Here is a 19,720-nt window from a genome sequence, read left to right on the forward strand (position 1 = left end):
ATTGTTTTCTCCCAGAATTTCCAGGTGACAAATATACAAAAATACAAGTACTTCATTCTTTTTACCTGACTTTCCAATATTCTGACTCTAGCTTTCAGTTTATCATTCTCTTCTTGCAGTCTGGCAATTTCCTGATGAAGAAAAACAGGAACCATAATCAAGACATATGCAGTTTATCATTTTCAACAATATATACAAGTAAATTAATGGTCAGGTGTGCTTACTATTAAATTCAATGTAAAATATTTTGTACATTAATATCAGGAAAATCACTTTACCTTGTTAAGCAGTTCTGACACTCCTCCCTCATTCAGTGGGGCTAACTTGGGTTTATTGGATTCCTGATTTACCTTAAAAACAATCACATGGACAACCTTCATTCAAACAAGATACTGTGTATGCACATCATTTAACATAATGGGCCTACTGTATCTTAAAGAACAATTTATGAACAAATAGGAGTCCCATTTACAAGTATCATATATCATTAATATATTTGATCAATCTTTAGTTTTTAAAATAAATAAAAGTATAATGGTAATAATTGAATTCATTTTTAGTGTATTTATGCAAGTGTTATTATTATGTAAGAAATTATGTAAAAAATTTATTCAGCCATTTATTTTTTCACCACATGAATGCTACAGTGTCACATGTCACTTAAAGCAAAATATGTCTTCACCGAACAAAAACAGTGGATGATTGATGATTTCAACATGTTCTGCATTTCAAAATGTGTTGCATGTTGCCTGAGAAGATGCCAGAAGTGACAGTTTGCATGCTAAACTAATAAAAATAGGAAGCCTGAAAGGAAGTGGAGTCAAAATTCACCAACCTTGCTGCCGGATTTAAAATCAGTCTTTTCAAATGCTGCTACTTGTTCCAGTAATTCTCTGTGGGAGTCACAAAGAGAAAAGACCACAGGTTAAAAATGTTTGACTTCATACATTATTACTTGCATATTCCATATAGGTTACAGCTAACATTTTATTTCACTTTGTAACCTTTGAAAGTACATTTATACATCCCTTTAATAAACAGCAATATACGGTCCCTCTAATAAACTAGTTTCTAATCCTTTCCATCCTCGTTACTCCCAATAAAAATCTCAACATCTTCAGCTCTGCTACCTCCAGCTCCATCTCCTGTCTTTTACTCAATGCCACTGTCTCTAAACCAGGGGTCACCAACGTGGTGCCCACGGGGACCACAAGGACACACGGACCACATTTGTCGCCGGTGAGTCTTTTCTAAAAAAATAGCTGTTTCCTACCTTGTTAAATCATTGATAATAATTATTGTGAGAAATCATTAACATGTGTGTCTTCACATAGATCAGGGGTGTCAAACTCATTGTCAATCAGGCCCGATGTACAATTATATCCGGCCCGTGAGATTATTTTATATAGATCTATTATCATTGTTATTAATGGCCCGGCGATATGGAGCGCTGCTAACCCAAACTACAGAGTAGTAGAAGTAGTTAAAGAAAAATCTGACATTTCAGCAGACGTTTTTCACCAGAGCAAAATCACAAAGTGAAGCTGGTGTGAAAGCAGAGGAGAAATCAGAGTCACATCAGCCGGTTATTTACCCAGGGAGAGTTTCTGAAGAGCTGCATGATGAAGCTGTGAGATGTCTGGTGTTTGACAGGAGATATTTTTATGGAGAGCAAAATATTTTAGGTTATTTAAATTTTAAGATAATTTTTTTTTACAAATGGCAGAAGAGCAAAGAAATCTGATTGTTTTGATTTGTTGTTTTAACGTTTACTTAAAAGCACAATTTTTATTGATTTGTTCAGGATTTTTTTCGCAGCATGTTCATATTTCTAACTTGTATAAATTTGACAGGATATATTTTTATGGAGAGCTATTTATTTAAAGTTTAAGTTGATTTAATCTGGAATAATATTCCTGTCTGTTTTTATTTATATTTATGTTCAAAAAACATTGTTTTAGTGTGTTCAATAAATGTTTATCCTGTTCGGCCCGCGACCTAAAGAGTGCTTTGAGTTTTGGCCCCCTGTGCAATTGAGTTTGACACCCCTGCTCTAGATAAATATCATCAATTATTAATAAAAACATATAATTAAAGGTAAATTGAGCAAATTTGTTATTTCAGAAGTGTGTATCAAACTAGTAGCCCTTCACATTAGTCGGTACCCAAGAAGTAGCTCTCGGTGTCAAAAAGGTTGGTGACCCCTGCTCTAAACCATACAACATCGCAGGTCTCACCACAGTCCTATAAACTTTCCCTTTCACTCTTGCAGAGACTCTTCTATCACAAATACCCCCTGCCACTCTTCTCCACCCACTCCCCCCTGCCTGCACTCTTTTCTTTACTTCTCGAACACACTCTCCATTACTTTGCACTGTTGACAGGTACCTGAACGCCCGTACTCGTACTGACTTCATTCCCTTCTCTCCAGCACATACCTCCACCTCTCCAGGCTCATCTCAACCTGCTCCCTACTCTCACCACAAATTACAATATCATCCGCAAACATCATAGTCCACGAAAACTACTGTCTGACCTCGTCCACCCACCTGTCCATCACCACTGCAAACAGGAAAGGGTTTAGAGCCGATCCTTGATGCAATCCAACCTATTGAACCATACTGTCGTTCCTACTGCACACTTCACTGCTGTCACACGCCCTCATACATGTCCTGCACCAGCCTCACATACTTTTCCGCCACACCTGACTTCCTCATACAATACCACAACTCCTCTCTTGGCACCCTGTCATACGCTTTCTCTAAAGCAACAAACACACAATGCAACTCCTTCTGATCTTCTCTATACTTCTCCATGAACATTCTCAAAGCAAATATTGCATCTGTGGTGCTCTTTCTCGGCATAAAACCATACTGTTGTTTACAGATGGTCACCTCTTCTCTCAGCCTGGCTTCCACTACTCTTTCCCATAACTTAATGGTGTGACTGATCAACTTAATTCCCCTGTAGTTATCGCAGGTCTGCACATCTTCCTTATTCTTAAAGATCGGTACCAGCACACTCCTCCTCCATTCCTCAGGCATCCTCTCACATTCCAAAATCTTGTTAAACAATCTGGTTAAAAACTCCACTGCCATCTATCCTTAACATCTCCATGCTTCTACTGGTATGTCATCTGGTCCAAATGACTTTCCACTCTTCATCCTCTTAATCGCTGCTCACTTCCTCCTTACTAATCCTATCCACTTTCTGCTTCACCATCTCCACATTATTCAACCTTCTTTCTCTCTCTTTCTCTGTCTCTCATTTTCCTCGTTCATCAGCTGCTCAAAATAACCCCCTTCACCTTCTCAACACACTCTCCACTTTTATCTCTTACACCTCCATCTCCATCCTTTATTGCTCTAACCCAGCTCGGTCTCTCTGCCTGGCCAATCTGTACAAATTTCAACTTACTTAGTGTCCCACTTCTCATACAGCTCCTCATATGCCTTTTATTTAGCTTTTGCCACATTCCTCTTCACCTGCTGTCGCATCTCCTTGTACTACTTCCTACTTTTCTCGTCTCTCTGCCAATCCCAATTATGATATCTGTTACTGAGATGCACAAAAAAATAATAAAAATTCATGCCCAGATTGTACCGATCTAAAATCACAAAGAAAGATGTAAACAAATAAGGTAGACAGCAGTCTGGACATATTTAAGCAACCACTACGGGTTTAAGTGCATTAAGTCAAGACCATTATTATGACCCTACAATAATTTGATGCTTCTGAAAAAGAGTAACGTTTACTACAACCACAGGAAATTTCTTCCAACATGGTTGTTTTTTTTTTGTTTTTTTTTTGTTAAATATATTTATTAATTTTTTAACATTACAAAAATTGTTTAATCAAACAAAAGAACAAAAAAAACAAATAAATAATCATTTAAATTAAATTAACAAACATATGGCTTACCACTTCAATAAATCAATTTAAGAAATAGTTGAAAGAAAGAATGACCTAGTCAAACAAACCATATATCTTACATATTTTGCTCCACATATTTAAACCTCATTTAACAAACCCTCTAATTAGAATAGAGGATATATCTAAGCCCATATATATCAGAAATGGGTCCCACCTTCTATAAAATAGAACATCTTTATTATTGGACGCACAGGTTAGATAATCTAATCGAACATATTCCAATATAACCCTGTGCCATAATAACCTAGAAGGGGCCTTATCAACTAACCAGTTCAAAAGATTAAATTTTCTTGCACAGAATGTTAAGAACTTGCAAAGTGTCTTTTTATGTTTGTCTGCAACCATGTCATCGTATATTCCATGCAACATGTGTTTTGGATCGTAGCCAATATTAATGGAAAAGATAGCAATAAGTTCTTGTTCAACCATAACCCAAGACTTCTGAATCTCCCTACAAGACCAGAAACAGTGGATAAGATCTCCTTCTTCTGTTTTACATTTCAGGCACATTGGCGAGCAGTCTTCTTTAAACTTGTGCCTCCGCAAAGGTGAAATGTGAGGTCTGTGCAAAATTTTCAACTGCATTGCTTTTACTCTGTTACATATGCTTAAGGTCCCTGCATTCTTCCATACTTCCTCCCATTGATCGTCTGTGATTTGTATATCAAGTGTCCTTTCCCATGCCCTTTTCAATAAGTCCGTATTTAAAGATCCACAATCCTTGAAAACATCCTTATAGCTTCTGCCAGCGGTTCAATTATCAAAGCAAATAAAAGAGGTGATAGAGGGCAGCCTTGCCTCGTCCCTCTCCCAACTTTGAATGCAGAGGAGCGGCATCCATTAGTCAGCACGGCTCCAAAAGGCTCATTATACAATAACTTGATCCACTTAATGAAATGCTCAACAAGACCAAATTTATGTAACGTATGAAATAAGTAGGGCCATTCGATGCAATCGAATGCCTTCTCCGCATCTAGAGAAATCACAAGATCTTTGTTGCAAAATTCTGGGACCCACATTTGGGTGTGATGTCCACAAACCTTAGGCCATAGAGTCTATATAAAAAAAGTATATATTGCATATAAAAAAATTGCATTTATTGTCACATACTACATAATGCAAAAGTTTCATGGCATGTGCTTTGTAATCATAATGGGGCAAAAGGTATATGAATGTGTAATACTTTTAGTATCAAAGTAAGTAACTAACTACAGTAACTGAAAAGCAGTTTTGTGGTCAGGCATGTCCTGTTACTTCATTTTTCATAACAAATTAAGCAGATAAAATGTCTAGAGTTGATTCCAAGTGTTAAATGTGTATCAGTAAGCTGAAGAAAAGTATATGGTGAAAATAAGTTTCTTATGAGCCAATTAAAATCTTATCATCTGCCCACCTGGTAGATCCAGTGTTATGAAATGGATATGTATGGCTGCCAAAGGAAATGGGTTTAACATTTAGCATCCGTTTAACATTAGATTTACAGGGTTAACAAAACAGCACTGTGCTGTGCATTGTGGTTTGAAAAAACATCTACAAACACAGTCTAAAGTGAAAGGCGTTTTCTCCGCCTGTGTGTTTAGGCCATAGTGAGAAGTCCATACAAATAAGCGTGTAGAAGAATATTAGCGTTTGCTTCTTAACTTTTTTTTTTTTTTTTTTTTTGATCTGTGTTTCCTCTGTTCTCTACAACATGGCCATGGAAACCACAGTTAAGTTAAATATGTGAACAGGAACTTTGCTTTGTTCATCCCAACGATCACAAGAAAAACCCTCAAAACTGTGAAAACAACATGTGATGAAAAGTTCACCTGTTTCTTTTTACCCATAAAACTAATATACATAAAACTACTAATGTACACACCCGATTCCAAAAGAGTTGGGACACTGTACAAATTGTGAATAAAAAAGGAATGCAATAATTCACAAATCTCATAAATGTATATTTTATTCACAATAGAATATAGATAACATATCAAATGTTGAAAGTAAGACATTTTAAAATGTCTTGCCATTTTAAAATATTGGCTCATTTTGGATTTCATGAGAGCTACACATTCCAAAAAAGTTGGGACAGGTAGTAATAAGAGGCCGGAAAAGGTAAATGTACATATAAGGACAACATGATTGGGTATAAAAAGGTCCTCAGAAGTGGCAGTGTATCTCAGAAGTCAAGATGGGCAGAGGATCACCAATATAGTGGAGCAATATCAGAAAGGAGTTTCTCTGAGAAAAATTGCAAAGAGATTGAAGTTATCATCATCTACAGTGCATAATATCATCCAAAGATTCAGAGAATCTGGAACAATCTCTGTGCGTAAGGGTCATAACCATACTGGATGCCCGTGATCTTCGGGCCCTTAGACGGCACTGCATCACATACAGGAATGCTACTGTAATGGAAATCACAACATGGGCTCAGGAATACTTCCAGAAAACATTGTCGGTGAACACAATCCTCCGTGCCATTCACCGTTGTTGGCTAAAACTCTATAGGTCAAAAAAGAAGCCATATCTAAACATGATCCAAAAGCGCAGGCGTTGTCTCTGGGCCAAGGCTAATTTCAAATGGACTGTGGCAAAGTGGAAAACTGTTCTGTGGTCAGATGAATCAAAATTTGTCAATCAAAAGTTATTTTTAGAAAACTGAGACGCCATGTCATCCGGACTAAAGAGGATAAGGACAACCCAAGTTGTTATCAGTGCTCAGTTCAGAAGCCTGCATCTCTGATGGTATGGGGTTGCATGAGTGCATGTGGCATGGGCAGCTTACACATCTGGAAAGGCACAATCAATGCTGAAAGGTATAACCAAGGTCTAGAACAACATATGCTCCCATCTAGAGGTCATCTGTTTCAGGTAAGACCTTGCATTTTCCAACATGACAACATGACCACATACTGCAAGAAATTACAACATCATGGCTGCGTAGAAAAAGGATCCAGGTACTGAAATGGCCAGCCTGCAGTCCAGATCTTTCACCCATAGAAAACATTTGATGCGACAAAGAAGACCTAAGACAGTTGAGCAACTAGAAGCCTGTATTAGACAAGAATGGGACAACAGTCCTATTCCTAAACTTGAGCAACTTGTCTCCTCAGTCCCCAGACGGGAAACTGTCCACTATCTCCACTGGAGTCCCGTTGATGTTTAGTGGTTGGTATGACCGCTCCTGCTTCGTGCTGAAGTCCACTATCAACTCCTTAGTCTTGCTGACGTTCAGGAGAAGGTTGTTCTCCTGGCACCATCGCTACAGGTTTTTAACCTCCTGTAGGTAGGCCGTCTCGTCGTTGTTGGAGATCAGGCCCACCACAACAGTGTCGTCAGCGAACTTGATGGTGGTGGTGGAGTTGGAAGTGGCCACACAGTCGTATGTGTACAGTGAGTACAGCAGGGGGCTCAGAACACAATCCTGGGGAGCTCCAGTGCTGAGGGTGAGGGTGGATGAGTTGTGTTTTCCCACCCGTACGGCTTGTGGTCTGTCTGTCAGGAAGTTAGAGATCCATTGGCACAGCGGCAGGCTGAGTCCCATGACCTCCAACTTAGAGATAAGTGTGGAGGGAATTATGGTGTTAAATGCTGAACTGTAGTCCACAAACAACATATTTGTATAATTCACATTTCTGTGGTCCAGGTGGCTCATCGTGGTGTGGAGGAGATGAGCAATGGCGTCCTCAGTGGAACGATTCTGACAGTAAGCAAACTATAATGGGTCCAGTGTGTCTGGTAGTGAGAAAGTGATTAAGTCTCTAACCAGTCTCTCAAAGCACTTCATCACTACTGAGGTCAAGGCTACAAGGCGATAGTCGTTAAGGCCGGCGGGCTGGGGTTTCTTTGGGACAGGAACAGTGGTGGACTGTTTGAAGCATACTGTTCCAGTGAGAGGTTGAATATCTCAGTTAACACCGGTGCTAGCTGGTCAGTGCAGGCTTTCAGAACCCGACCTGTGATGCCATCTGGTCCTGCTGCCTTCCTGGTATTTACTCTCTTAAATGCCCTCCTCACGTCATGCTCCGAGATGGTGAACGTGTTCACCTCTCCAGCTCTCTCGGCGTGCACACTGGTTGTGCCGCTAGCACCACTAGCGTGGTTAGCTGCAGCCTCGAAACAAGCGTAGAAGATGTTTAGCACGTCTGCCAGAGAAGCGTCCGCATTCACCATTCTAGAAGATATTGTTCTGTAGTCCGTGATTGTTCTTAGTCCCTGCCACAGGCTCCTAGAGCCACCATGTTGAAACTGTGACTCTAGTTTCCTCCCGTAGCACCGCTTTCCTTCCTTCACCACTCTGCGAACACTGTAGGATGTTCAGTGGCGAGCACAGTGTTGTAGGCAGCGGAGCGGGATCTCAGAGCATCGCGGATGGTTTTATCCACCCACGGCTTCTGGTTGGGAAATGTTCTGATGGTGTTTTTTTGCACTGTATCATCCGCTAGTTTCCCGATTAATCCCACAACCGCTTCCGTAAACACGTTGACGTCATCAGAGATGCACCTGAACATGTCCCAGTCTGCGTCATCCAAAGCGACCTGCAGAGCGGAGACCGATTGGTCCGTCCAGAGCGCAACCTCCCTCTGAGCCGGAGCTTCCAGTTTCAGCCTTTGTTTGTAAACAGGCATGAGGAAGATGGCGGCATGGTCCGATTTCCCAAACGGTGGACGTGATTGTGCCTTGTAGCTGTTCTTGAATGATGTGTAACAGTGGTCCAGTGTCCTTTCGCCCCTGGTGGGGCAGGTGATGTTCTGATGAAAGTTCGGTAGTGTGTGCTTAAGGGTGGCACTGTTGAAATCTCCTACCACAATAAGCCCAGAATCCCGATGCTGTGTTTGGTGAAGTGTTAGTGTCTCGTGTAAATCCCATACTACAGTGTCCGTGTCTGCTTGAGGTGGAATATAAACGGCACTGACTATGACCGAGCTGAATTCCCGAGGTAGATAAAAAGGGCCGAGATTTGATGGTCAGTAGTTCCAGGTTTGGTGTGCAGGAGCGTAAGAGGGGAACGATATGCTCACGCTGTCGCACCAGTGGTTGTTCACCATCAGACACACTCCACCTCCTCTTGACTTCCCCGACTCCAGTGTTTTGTCCATGCGGTAAACCGAGAAAAACTCGGCCGGCTGGATGGCGTGGCGCGGCACCACTGGGTTCAGGCATGTCTCAGTGAAGCAAAGAAGGTTGCAGTCCCGAATGTCCCTCTGGAACTTGACCCTTGCCCTGAGATCGTCGAGCTTGTTTTCCAGAGACTGGACATTGGCTAACAGGATACTAGGTAAGAGAGCGCGGGGTGCGCGTGCCCTCAGCCTGTTACTAACGCCGGCTCGTTTTCCCTCGCGGACGCCGGTACGGGTCGCGTCCTTTGTTCTCCCCCAGGATCTCGCTTGGCCAGCATGGGTCCGGGTTTAAAAACGGTGAAAGGTGAGTGCATTGTACACAAATAGATATAAGAGTGTCTCTGTTATATCTAATGGTGTCCATCTTGTGTAGATGGAACTGTAACTAAGTAAATACAAATATAAAATAAACAAAAAAAAAAGAGAAAACGTAGCCAGGGGCAGCCGACCTCACCGGTGCCATCTTTTAACCATGTGCCATCTACAACTATGGCTGCCAGTGCCATACTTATTGTGCACTTTATTCTGTGTGGTATGTTGCTGTTATTGACCGGAAAAATTAAGTTTAATATCTATATTGACATTCAGAAAGTCTTTCTTTTTTTAGGATTTAATTAAAAAGTACAGTTCACATGTTTATATTACGGTAAACTTTGATTTACCTAAATATTTTTAGATGTACTTGCAGATCTTTGTTATTCTTTATTTGTGTGCACTTTGTGTGTTATATTACAGACTGGAAATTGGTATGATAATATATATTTAATTTAGTTAATTAAAAACTGTCTAATAAAGTTAACAGAGTTTTTTAAAAGTGCAATCCACATGTTTACATATGTTTATTACAGTTACATAAGATTACCTAAACACACACACACACACACACAAAATAGAACCTCAATACTTGCGACTTTTCATTTGGAACCGGACTAAGAGTAACTCGTGAAAAATCTGATAGTTGGCAAGAAGCCACGAGAAGTGGCTCAAAAGTTTTTAAAACAGATTTTCTACTAATTAATTACAATTTTTATTTTATTATTGTATTATTTATTTAAAGTAGTAAATAAAACATTTATGACAAGTAATTCACAATTTTTGTTGAGTTTACAGTACAGAACATGTACAATTCCCCTTGAAAAAAGAACCATCAAAAGAAGAGAGTCAAAACATCGCAAATTTTTGCTTTCCAGAACATAAATAATAATTGCATATTAAGAAAAAAATCGCAATTAGATTATTTTCCAAAAGCTTCAGCCTTACTGGACAGTCTGTAGTGCTACTTAGTGATTTCAGATGCACCTAAACATGTGCCAGAGATTCTCAACTGGATTTAGGTCTTGGGATTTTGAGGACCAGTCACTGCCATCAATGCCTTTGTCGTCCAAAAACTGCCTATACACTCTGGCTACATGAGACAGGGCTTTATAACTGTACCAGTGTAAGTTCTGACAATTGTTTTGAGGATTACATCCCGGTTCCTAAGAGCAGTAAGAGTACGGTTGCTAGTACATCCAGATCTGTGCAACCTTCCAAGGATTTTTCTCTCCAAACCATCACTGAGCCACCTCCAAATGGGTCAAGCTTGATAATGTTGCATGCTGCATAATGTTAACTATAGCATCTTCAGACTCATTTGCATCTGTCACATGCTCACTGTGAACTTGCTCTCATCCACAAGGAGAACAAGGAACCAATAGCGAACCTGCCAATGTTCTCTGCCAAATGCCAAACAAGCTGCAAAGTGTTTAGCTGTTAGCACAGATCCTACTACATGGATATTTTGCCCTCATGTCACCCTCAAGAAGTCTGTTTTTTGACAAATTTGGTCAGAAACACACAACAAAGCCTGCTGAATGTCATTATGTAGGGTTCTGGAAGAGCTCCTCCTGTTCCTCCTTGCACAAAGGAGCAGATACCCGTCCTGCTGCTGGGTTGTTGCACTTTTATGGCCTTGTCCAGCACTCATCACGTATCCCATCTCCCAGTATCTCTATCTCAGTATCTTTGTCATATGATTTTCAAAAGACTAATTGCTATCTAAAATATCACCTATATTACAAAAAACAGCCTTCTTTCACCTTAGAAATATTCAAACATGTTGTCTATATCTGATGCAGAGAAGCTCGCCCATGCATTCATGACCTCCAGACTGGACTATTGTAATCCATTACTAGGTGGTTGTCCTGCATCAATAATAAACAAGCTACTGTTCAGAATGCAGCAGCCAGAGTTCTTACAAGGTAGAGAAAATATGACCATATAACCCCAATCTTATCATTCCTACACTGGCTACCTGTGATTCAAGTTTTGAATCGACTACATACTAATACTAATACTATTTACTTACAAAACACTAAATGGTTTGGCTTCCATGTATCTTTCCAGTCTTCTAACACACTACAATCCATCACGCTCTTTGAGATCTCAAAACTCCAGACTTCTAGTTGTTCCTAGAATAATAAAGTCCACTAACGGTGGTAGAACAGTCTCACATTTACAGTCCCTGACAAAAGTCTTGTCGCTTATCTATTTTGTATTAATCAAATAATCAATTGGTGTTAGAAATAGCTCATATAAAAAACTAGAACCCTCCCAAATGATGTTTAATGCACTGAAATTAGTTTCACTGAAAAAAGATTTATCATTTAATCAAGACAGAAAGGTCAAATTTTGGCAAGACAAAAGTTTGTCGCCTATACAGAAATTTAACAAATTTACTGCAAATACAAAAATATGTCAGCAAATTAAGAAGAGATCCAAATTTAATATCTTGTATGACTTCCATGAGCTTGAAGGACTGCATCCATGCGGTTTGGCAAGGATTTATACAATTTATTAATAAAGTCATCAGGAATAGCAAAGAAAGCAGTCTTGCATGCCTCCCAGAGTTCATCAATATTCTTTGGTTTCCTTCCATGCTTCCTCTTTCATCCTACCCCACATATGCTCAATGATGTTTACGTCTGGTGACTGGGCTGGCCAATCCTGAAGCATCTTGAACTTCTTCGCCTTGAGGAACTTTGATGTGGAGATGGAAGTATGCGATGGAGCACTGGTGCAGAATTTGGCCTCTTTTATGGTTGGAAATATAAGAGGTAGCTAAGATTTCTTGATATTTTAGACTATTGATGTTGCCTTCCACCCTGCAGATCTCTCGCACACCCCCATACTGGATGTAACCCCAGACCATGATTTTTCCGCCACCAAACTTCACTGTTTTCTGGGTGAATCTCGGATCTATGCGGTCTCCAGTAGGGCTCCTGCAATATTTGCGGCAAGTGTGGTGTAATTCAACAAAAGATTTATCTGAAAAATCCACCTTCTGCCACTTTTCCAGCGTCCATCCTTTTAGCAGGCTGTGGGCCTTGGCAAATGCCACACGGTTTTTCAATTGTCTTTTGTTTAGTGCTGGCTTCTGGGCACTGATTCGACCATGGAGGCCATTTCGAGACAGAATCCGACAAACTGTTCTGGTTGACACAGGGACTTCAGGTGACCAGGTCTCATTGAGCTCTGCTGCAGTAGAAAATGGGCTGGATTTTCGAGCCAACAAACGGTTGTCTTGCGGGGTCAGCCTGAACTGGGCTTGTCAAAAACGTCTACAGTCTCTTTAAAATAAATGTTTTTTTCTCATCTGTACTTGACGCTGAGACACACTGAAGGTGTCTGCCACATCAGCAGTGGATCTGGTCTTCAGCCTCTTGATAATCAAAACTTTAGTCTCAGGTTGAATCTTAGGCATGTTTGCAGAGGTCTAGTTGCAGTTGATGTAAAGGTCTAGTGTACTGGGGTTCTTTTTATTACACACCTGAGACTCACTCCACTGCTTGTTTGATTGAATGATTTGCCAGCATCAACGGTGTGTATTGCATTTAAGTGATATTTGCAAGAACAGACGACTGCTGCTAGCATTAGTTTAGCAGCCAATTTATGGGCTCAGCAAAAATATTTTTTTCTCACAAACTACTATTAAGTACTACTAAGTCATGCTCTCAGGCAAGTTATTTGCTTGCATTTTAATTAGCATTAGTGTGAGCAGTCCTTTAGCATGATGAACATCACCAAAGCATGATCCCAGTTAAATGACACCAAAATTTTATGTGCTTTCAAGATGATGAGCAGTAATACTGTTTCCACTAAAATATTAAAATTGAATGATGGTGTTCTTTACTTTTTAGGTAACGGGTTTCACATATAATTTATATTAGTTCATCCCACCCAGAACCTTGGTCTAATATATTTCTTCAAGATGCAAGCTATTTGTTAGTATCTCAAACACAGCAGGGGGCAGAGGTTTCTCTGACAAAGCTACACAGTTACAGAATAGCTGGCACATTATATAACATGGCTCCCTCATATCTGTATTACCTCTGCATTCTTTCACATGTAATATTACCAGAGTTCCTGCTTGCACTAATAAGCATACTTAATAATCTGTGTGTGTAATCTCTCTCTCTCTCTCTCTCTCTCTCTCTCTCTCTCTCTCTCTCTCTCTCTCAACACATACTTCCAAGTTACCCATAATCCTGTCCCCTTCTGCTATCCAGAACAAATTTATGAACATAAATTCATAATGTGTTTAATTCTGTAACACTGCTTTGTGATAATGTCCATTTTCAAAAGCACTATACAAATAAAATTTAATTATTGGTCATCTAGTTTACTTCAATGCACCTTGAAAGAGAAGTTGTTTCATGCACATACACATTTCAGTATATCTGAGAAAGACCCACGGATAGCGATTTGCAAAACATGTAATGCCGACATTTCGTCTGCAAAAACTTTCTCCACGTCGGGTTTAATTTGAAATCCAAACATCCGATCACTATGCTGAATATCAGGGGAACGCAAACGCACAGAAAAGCAAAACCTCTCTGAGCACGCGCACTACGTCTGTGGTGGACGTTTTTAGAAAGGCAGGAAGTTTCCCAGTGATATTGTTGTATTGTATCTTTAAGCAGTTGCACTTGTTCTGAATGCACTTTGTTTTTATGAAAAAACATATTTTATTGTACAACCTTTCAGCAGCATTATTATTTAATGTACACATGAGTGCATTAAAGTTAAACATTTAAGACTCAATTTTAATTAATTTTATCCTGTGCATTGCTGCAATGTGCTATAAATAAATATTTTCATAATTTGTAATTGATTAATTCTTTGAGACTTTAATATTAATTTATGCAATTGAAATGCCTTGATTTTAGTAAGGTTAGTACACAGTCATAGCCATTAATGCAATGGTAATAATAATTGCCATAATTTCTTTCGGTGTTTCGGTTTTTGGCCTTGCTTTCCTCCTTTTTTGGTTTTCGGTTTCGGCCAAGAATTTTCATTTCCATTTTCAAATCCATAAGCTTATCAAAACATGCATGCCGGAATCAAAGCAAAGCAAAGCTTTTAAATTAAAGTTCCTTCATAAAATCCCCTAAAACGGGTCTGTAATTTACCTGCTCTCCAACTCAGAGATATCAGTCTGCAGTTTCAAATAAAATTTCTCAGCCTGGGAGAAGAGCTGCCGCAGGAGCAGAACATTGGTGTGGGCAGTGTTGATGAGCTCCATCTCCACCTCTCCACGCACCACCACCTGCAACCCATCCAACATTTCCGACACCTCATCCACCGTAAAGGTCTCCTCAACCAGTCTAGAGGAAGAGAAATTGAGTGACACTTTATCATAGAAAGCATTGCTTTGTTTGAGCTAATTTTATTTGGAGAATTACACTGAATTAGAGAAAATGAGTAAATGACAGTGAATGTGTGAAAGAGGAAAATGTAGGGAGTGAGTGAGGCATATCAATGAGATGTGGTACAAGGTAAATGCAGATTATAAGTTTGGTCTATGAAGTACAGGGAGTCTCTCACCTGCTGTCTTTGAGTTCCTGAAAGCATGAATCAATGGTCTTAAGTCGCAGGAGCCTCTTAGAGCGAGCAAATCGCATATAGTTTATGACCTCGTTCTGGTGATGTTCGCTAAACCCAAAGTCAGCCTGCAATATTGGACAGTCAAAATAGAAAAAATAAACACTTGTTTAGAAATGACACAATGACACAATGTTTAGAAAAAAAATACACCCAACATGCAGTCTTACATTCTATATAGAAAACAAGCCATATCAGATAAAAGAGCCTTGATGATGCTGTTTCCAAACTTTTGCTATTTCAGGTTTTTTTGTTTTTTTTTTCTTGAAAGAATTTTTGCTTTTTCATTATGGATCATTGTGTATAGACTAATGAAAGAAATAAATTAAATTAATAAAAACATATATAAATAAAATAAAAAGACCTGTGCAAAGCCTGAAGTGGACTGAAATGAGTAATTACGGTATTTTGTCTCCTAGATGCATTACTTTCTTGACCGATATTCATGTTCTAGAAAATGTTATAAGTTATAAAGGTTATATAGGTTATTATGACACAAAACATAAAGGAATAACGGACTCTTCAGTACTAGAAGACATTAGCGGCCTACTTACAAGCATAGTAAACATAATACGACATTTGTAGCCAATAAGCTATGGAGGGCATAATCAAATACACGAATGCTACCCCGCATAATCTAACGTTTAATAGTTAACCAGAGAACAGGATGCATTGTTCTGCTGGAGTAGCTACAGAAAAATACCGGTGTTTATTTTAATTTAGCCTGCTAACCATGCAACTAGCTAACTCTTCGTTTCTACGCAGTTACCAACAAACTATTCATATATTTAATGATGCTGGCGGTTACATCACACATTTCTCTTAGCTAACTATCAAATAATGATAAATAGTATTTTAGTTATTAATGAGCTAAATATCCTACCAGGGCTAAGCTAGCTACTTACCATCGCAGCAATTGCAGACTTTATGCAGAAAACTTCAAACGTCAAAGTGTAAACAAGTGTAATAACAGGGGGGAACAACAAAGTAAAGAGCCGTGAACTCTAATTAATCGTTTTCGTCCGGTATTTAAAGTGAATATGAATTAACTACGTTATCTGGCTTGTATTTCCCCCCTCTCTGTTTAAGTTGCTCCTGGCAACCGAACAGCGTCACTTTGCTGCTGCTTCTGCTAGTGATGACTCGTTCTTTAACGAGTCGTTCATTTTCATTTGACTCGGGACTAACGAGTTGTTTCAGGAAGCGATTCGTTCAGTTTGTGATCACCGCGCATGCGGATCTCCCATCTTCTTCTTCTTACGGCTGCTCCCTTAAGGGGTCGCCACAGCGGATCATGCGTCTCCATAATCTGTACTCTACATCTGCCTCTTTCAAACCAACTACCTGCATGTGTTCCCTCACCCCATTCATAAACCTCCTTTTTGGCCTTCCTCTTTTCCTCCTTCCTGGTGGCTCCATCTTCAGCAGTCTCTTACCAATATACCCCATGTCCCTCCTCTGCACATGTCCAAACCATCTCAATCACACTTCTCTCGCTTCGACCCCAAAACATTCTATATGCACTGTCCCTCTAATAAACTTGTTTCTAATCCTGTCCAACCTCTTCACTCCCAATAAAAATCTCAACACCTCCTGTCTTTTACTCACTGCCACTTTCTCTAAACCATACAACATCGCAGGTCTCTCCACAGTCCTGTAAACTTTCCCTTTTACTTTTGCAGATACTCTTCTATTACAAATCACTCCTACCACTCTTCTCCACCCACTCCACCCTGCCTGCACTCTTTTCTTACTTTTATACTTTTCATACTTGCATTGGCAGAAAGGCAGAAAGAGAAGTATGTATTCAGAACTACGTTGGAAAGAAACGGCAACCCTCCCCATTTATCCGGGCTTGGGACCCGCACTAAGAGTGGCTGGGGTTGGTTCCCTGTACGGGGATCGAACCCAGGCCGCAGCGGTGAGAACGCCGCATCCTAACCACTAGACCACCAGGGACCAAAAAATTTTGTAAATATACATTAATAGAAACGTGCTAAATTTGATTATCCATTCATTAGTAAATGCTCAGCTCCATACACATGGTTTGCAATGTACATTAAAAAAAATAAAAAAATAAAAATAAATATATAAGACAGAAACCTATCCCAGCATGACTGTGCCCCTGTGCACAAAGAAAACTCCATGAAGATCTCCAGCTATAGAGCCCTGACCTCAACAACACTGAACACCTTTGGGATGAATTGTAATGGTGACTGCACCCCAGGACTCCTCACCCCACCTACATCAGTACCTGACTTTACTAAAACCCTTGTGTCTGAATGAGCACAAATCTCCCCAAGCACACTCCAAAAAAAAATTCTTCCTAGAAGAGTGGAGGGAATTATAAGAGCAAAATTCAACAATGTGACTAAATGTTGAATGCAATGTTTAAAAAGCACATACCACACCAATTGTCTGCAAACTTTTGGTAATATAGTGTATAGTGTACATGTACACAGCATTCAAACTTTACAACAAGAGGGAAAATGAGAAAGCTCCCAAACATCAGGCATTTAGACTATATCTTTTTACATCGCTCTGTGTTTATTAGAGCATGCACAACGCTCACACAATTCCACCCATTAAAAATGTATTGGCTTCAGTCAGAATTTAGCGATCATTGTCTGATCCGTCACTGCTGCCGCTGCCTCAGATACCAGAAAGAGAGATTGCCAAAGCACCACATGAAATCAGTGTTCAGGTAGCAAAGAGGTTTCGAAGTTAGTTTGGACAAAAGATATTTGTGAATGTTATTTATACATTTGTGAACTTATCTGCTTATCTATACAATTAATTAAACAGGATGGGTCCAAGTCCTCTTCTGGGGCTATCACATCTCCACATGTTTTATACTTAGAGCTGCCAAAGAATATATTGTCACTACTGTTAAACACATGTATTGCAAAACATTTTTTAAGAAAGAAAAGGTACAAGCCAGACTTCAACAAGCATGTGATATATATGGAGAGAGGGAGAAAAAGAGACATTACCCTGTACACCATAAAACCTTTTAATTAGTGTATGTGTGTAATCACCAACAATCATATCTGGTTCAACTGAAAATGAAACACCAGGGTTACCTTTAGTGCAAGGGATTGGAAATTTCTGGCCCATAAATATCTCAAAAGGAGAAAGCTGCGATTTTGGATGTGATGTCATGTGAATGTCACAAAGAACTCAGCGCAGGAAATCTTTTACCCAAAGCCATTTGAATGTAACAATGCTTTAGTCATTCTGTCTTTAACAGTTCTATTATTCCTTTACATCTATCCCTATTCTCTGTGAATGTGAAGATACACAATATTGCCAAAAGTTTGCAGACACCTGGTCAGAAGTATGGTATGATTTTTGAGCATTACATTTCATACAGTCTCAATTTGCTTATAATTCCCGCCAATGTTTTTGAAAGATGGTCCTCTAGATTTTGGCGTGCTTGTGAACATTTGTGTTCATCAGCCACAAGGATCTTAGTAAAGTCAGGTACTGCTGTAGGGTGATGAAGCCTGGGGTGCAGTTTGTGTTCAGAGCTCTACAGCAGGCCACTATAGATATTACTTACTAGCAGATATTACTCTCCAAACCATGTAAACTATATCTTCATGGAGCGCACTTTGTGCACAGGAGCATTGCCATGCTGGAACAGGTCTGGATTTCCAAGTTCAAGTAAACACAAAATTTTATTATACCCCATCCAAAGACAATCTATACAATTGTGTGTCTCCAGCTTTGTAGTAGAACCACATATGACAGGAAAGATCAGGGGTTCCAATATATTTGTCTATATAGTGTATCCACAAAGTTTGAGTCTCTGTAAATGCACTATTGATTGTGGGATATGATTTCTTTCCCATGCTGCCCATTCCATAGGCACAACATGATCAAAGCTGCAGGTCCATGCTACATCCATGGTTTCCAAAAATAATTTTTAAAAGATTTTTTTTGGAATTGGGTTTGTATTACTTTAGTCAGAATACTTTCATTTTTGGGCCCCAGATAAGATATTTGCGTTTAATGCCCCTCAAAATAGGAATTTAAAATGTTATGACCGAAAAATGTAGAAATCAGCAAGTACAGTGGTACCTCGACATACGAGTTTAATTCGTTCCGTAACCTTGCTCGTATGTCAAATTGCTCGTATTTCAAAGCAAATTTCCCCATTGAAATTAATTGAATTGCCATAAATCCGTTCCAGCCCCTAAAATGCCACCCCAGTTGTTTTTGTTACGTGTTTTTAAATAAGAAAAATTTATTTATAAATGACGAATATTGTATAAAACATAATAAAAGAGAATGTAAAGATATAATAAGGTTTTATTCAGTGTATTTTCCTTGGAGATGAGACGACTTGAGCTAACGAACACGCCGGTGGGGGTGTGTGTGTGTGTTTGCGGAGGCGGAGGGAAAACTCGTTTTTTACTAATCACTCCTGCACACTTAAACACTTTAATTTTGTTTACTTTTTCTTCTTCGCTTATTGTTACTTATCCGCTTGAACTTTCCCGGCGGCAGCGTAACAACTCATTAGTTCATGCTCGTGGAATGATGAGATGGACAACATTAGCCGATGCATACCGCTTTACTTGTTTTTATGAAGATAGATTCGCAGGGTTACAGTATAATATAACTCCCAGGTGGATAAACCTGGATTAACCGACCGCACTGCAGAACACAAATCATAAATCGCACACAGGAAAAACATCCAGCCCGCACCCTTCTTTCCCGCACTACACTACCCATAATGCATTTTACTCTGGACT

The 19,720-nt window shown here is 39.5% G+C and overlaps 1 protein-coding gene across 2 annotated transcripts in view; it reads right to left on the reverse strand.

Moving 5' to 3' along the window:
- Positions 1–16,654, reverse strand: part of lztfl1 (leucine zipper transcription factor-like 1) — a 51,638-nt gene extending 34,984 nt beyond the window's left edge. For both annotated transcript variants that reach the window (XR_014531578.1, XM_083530039.1), the window contains exons 1-6: positions 15,866–16,654; positions 14,904–15,028; positions 14,489–14,683; positions 836–893; positions 279–350; positions 66–131 (exon numbers count right to left, since the gene is read on the reverse strand). Coding sequence is in view for 1 of the 2 variants with exons in the window: in XM_083530039.1 (XP_083386165.1) it covers positions 66–131; positions 279–350; positions 836–893; positions 14,489–14,683; positions 14,904–15,028; positions 15,866–15,868 (519 nt within the window). In the remaining variant the exon portion in view is untranslated. The remainder of the gene's footprint in view (positions 1–65; positions 132–278; positions 351–835; positions 894–14,488; positions 14,684–14,903; positions 15,029–15,865) is intronic.
- Positions 16,655–19,720: the final 3,066 nt, after the last annotated feature.

The sequence above is a fragment of the Silurus aristotelis genome (assembly GCF_946808225.1).
Source record: "Silurus aristotelis genome assembly, chromosome: 25".
Lineage (NCBI taxonomy): Eukaryota > Metazoa > Chordata > Actinopteri > Siluriformes > Siluridae > Silurus > Silurus aristotelis.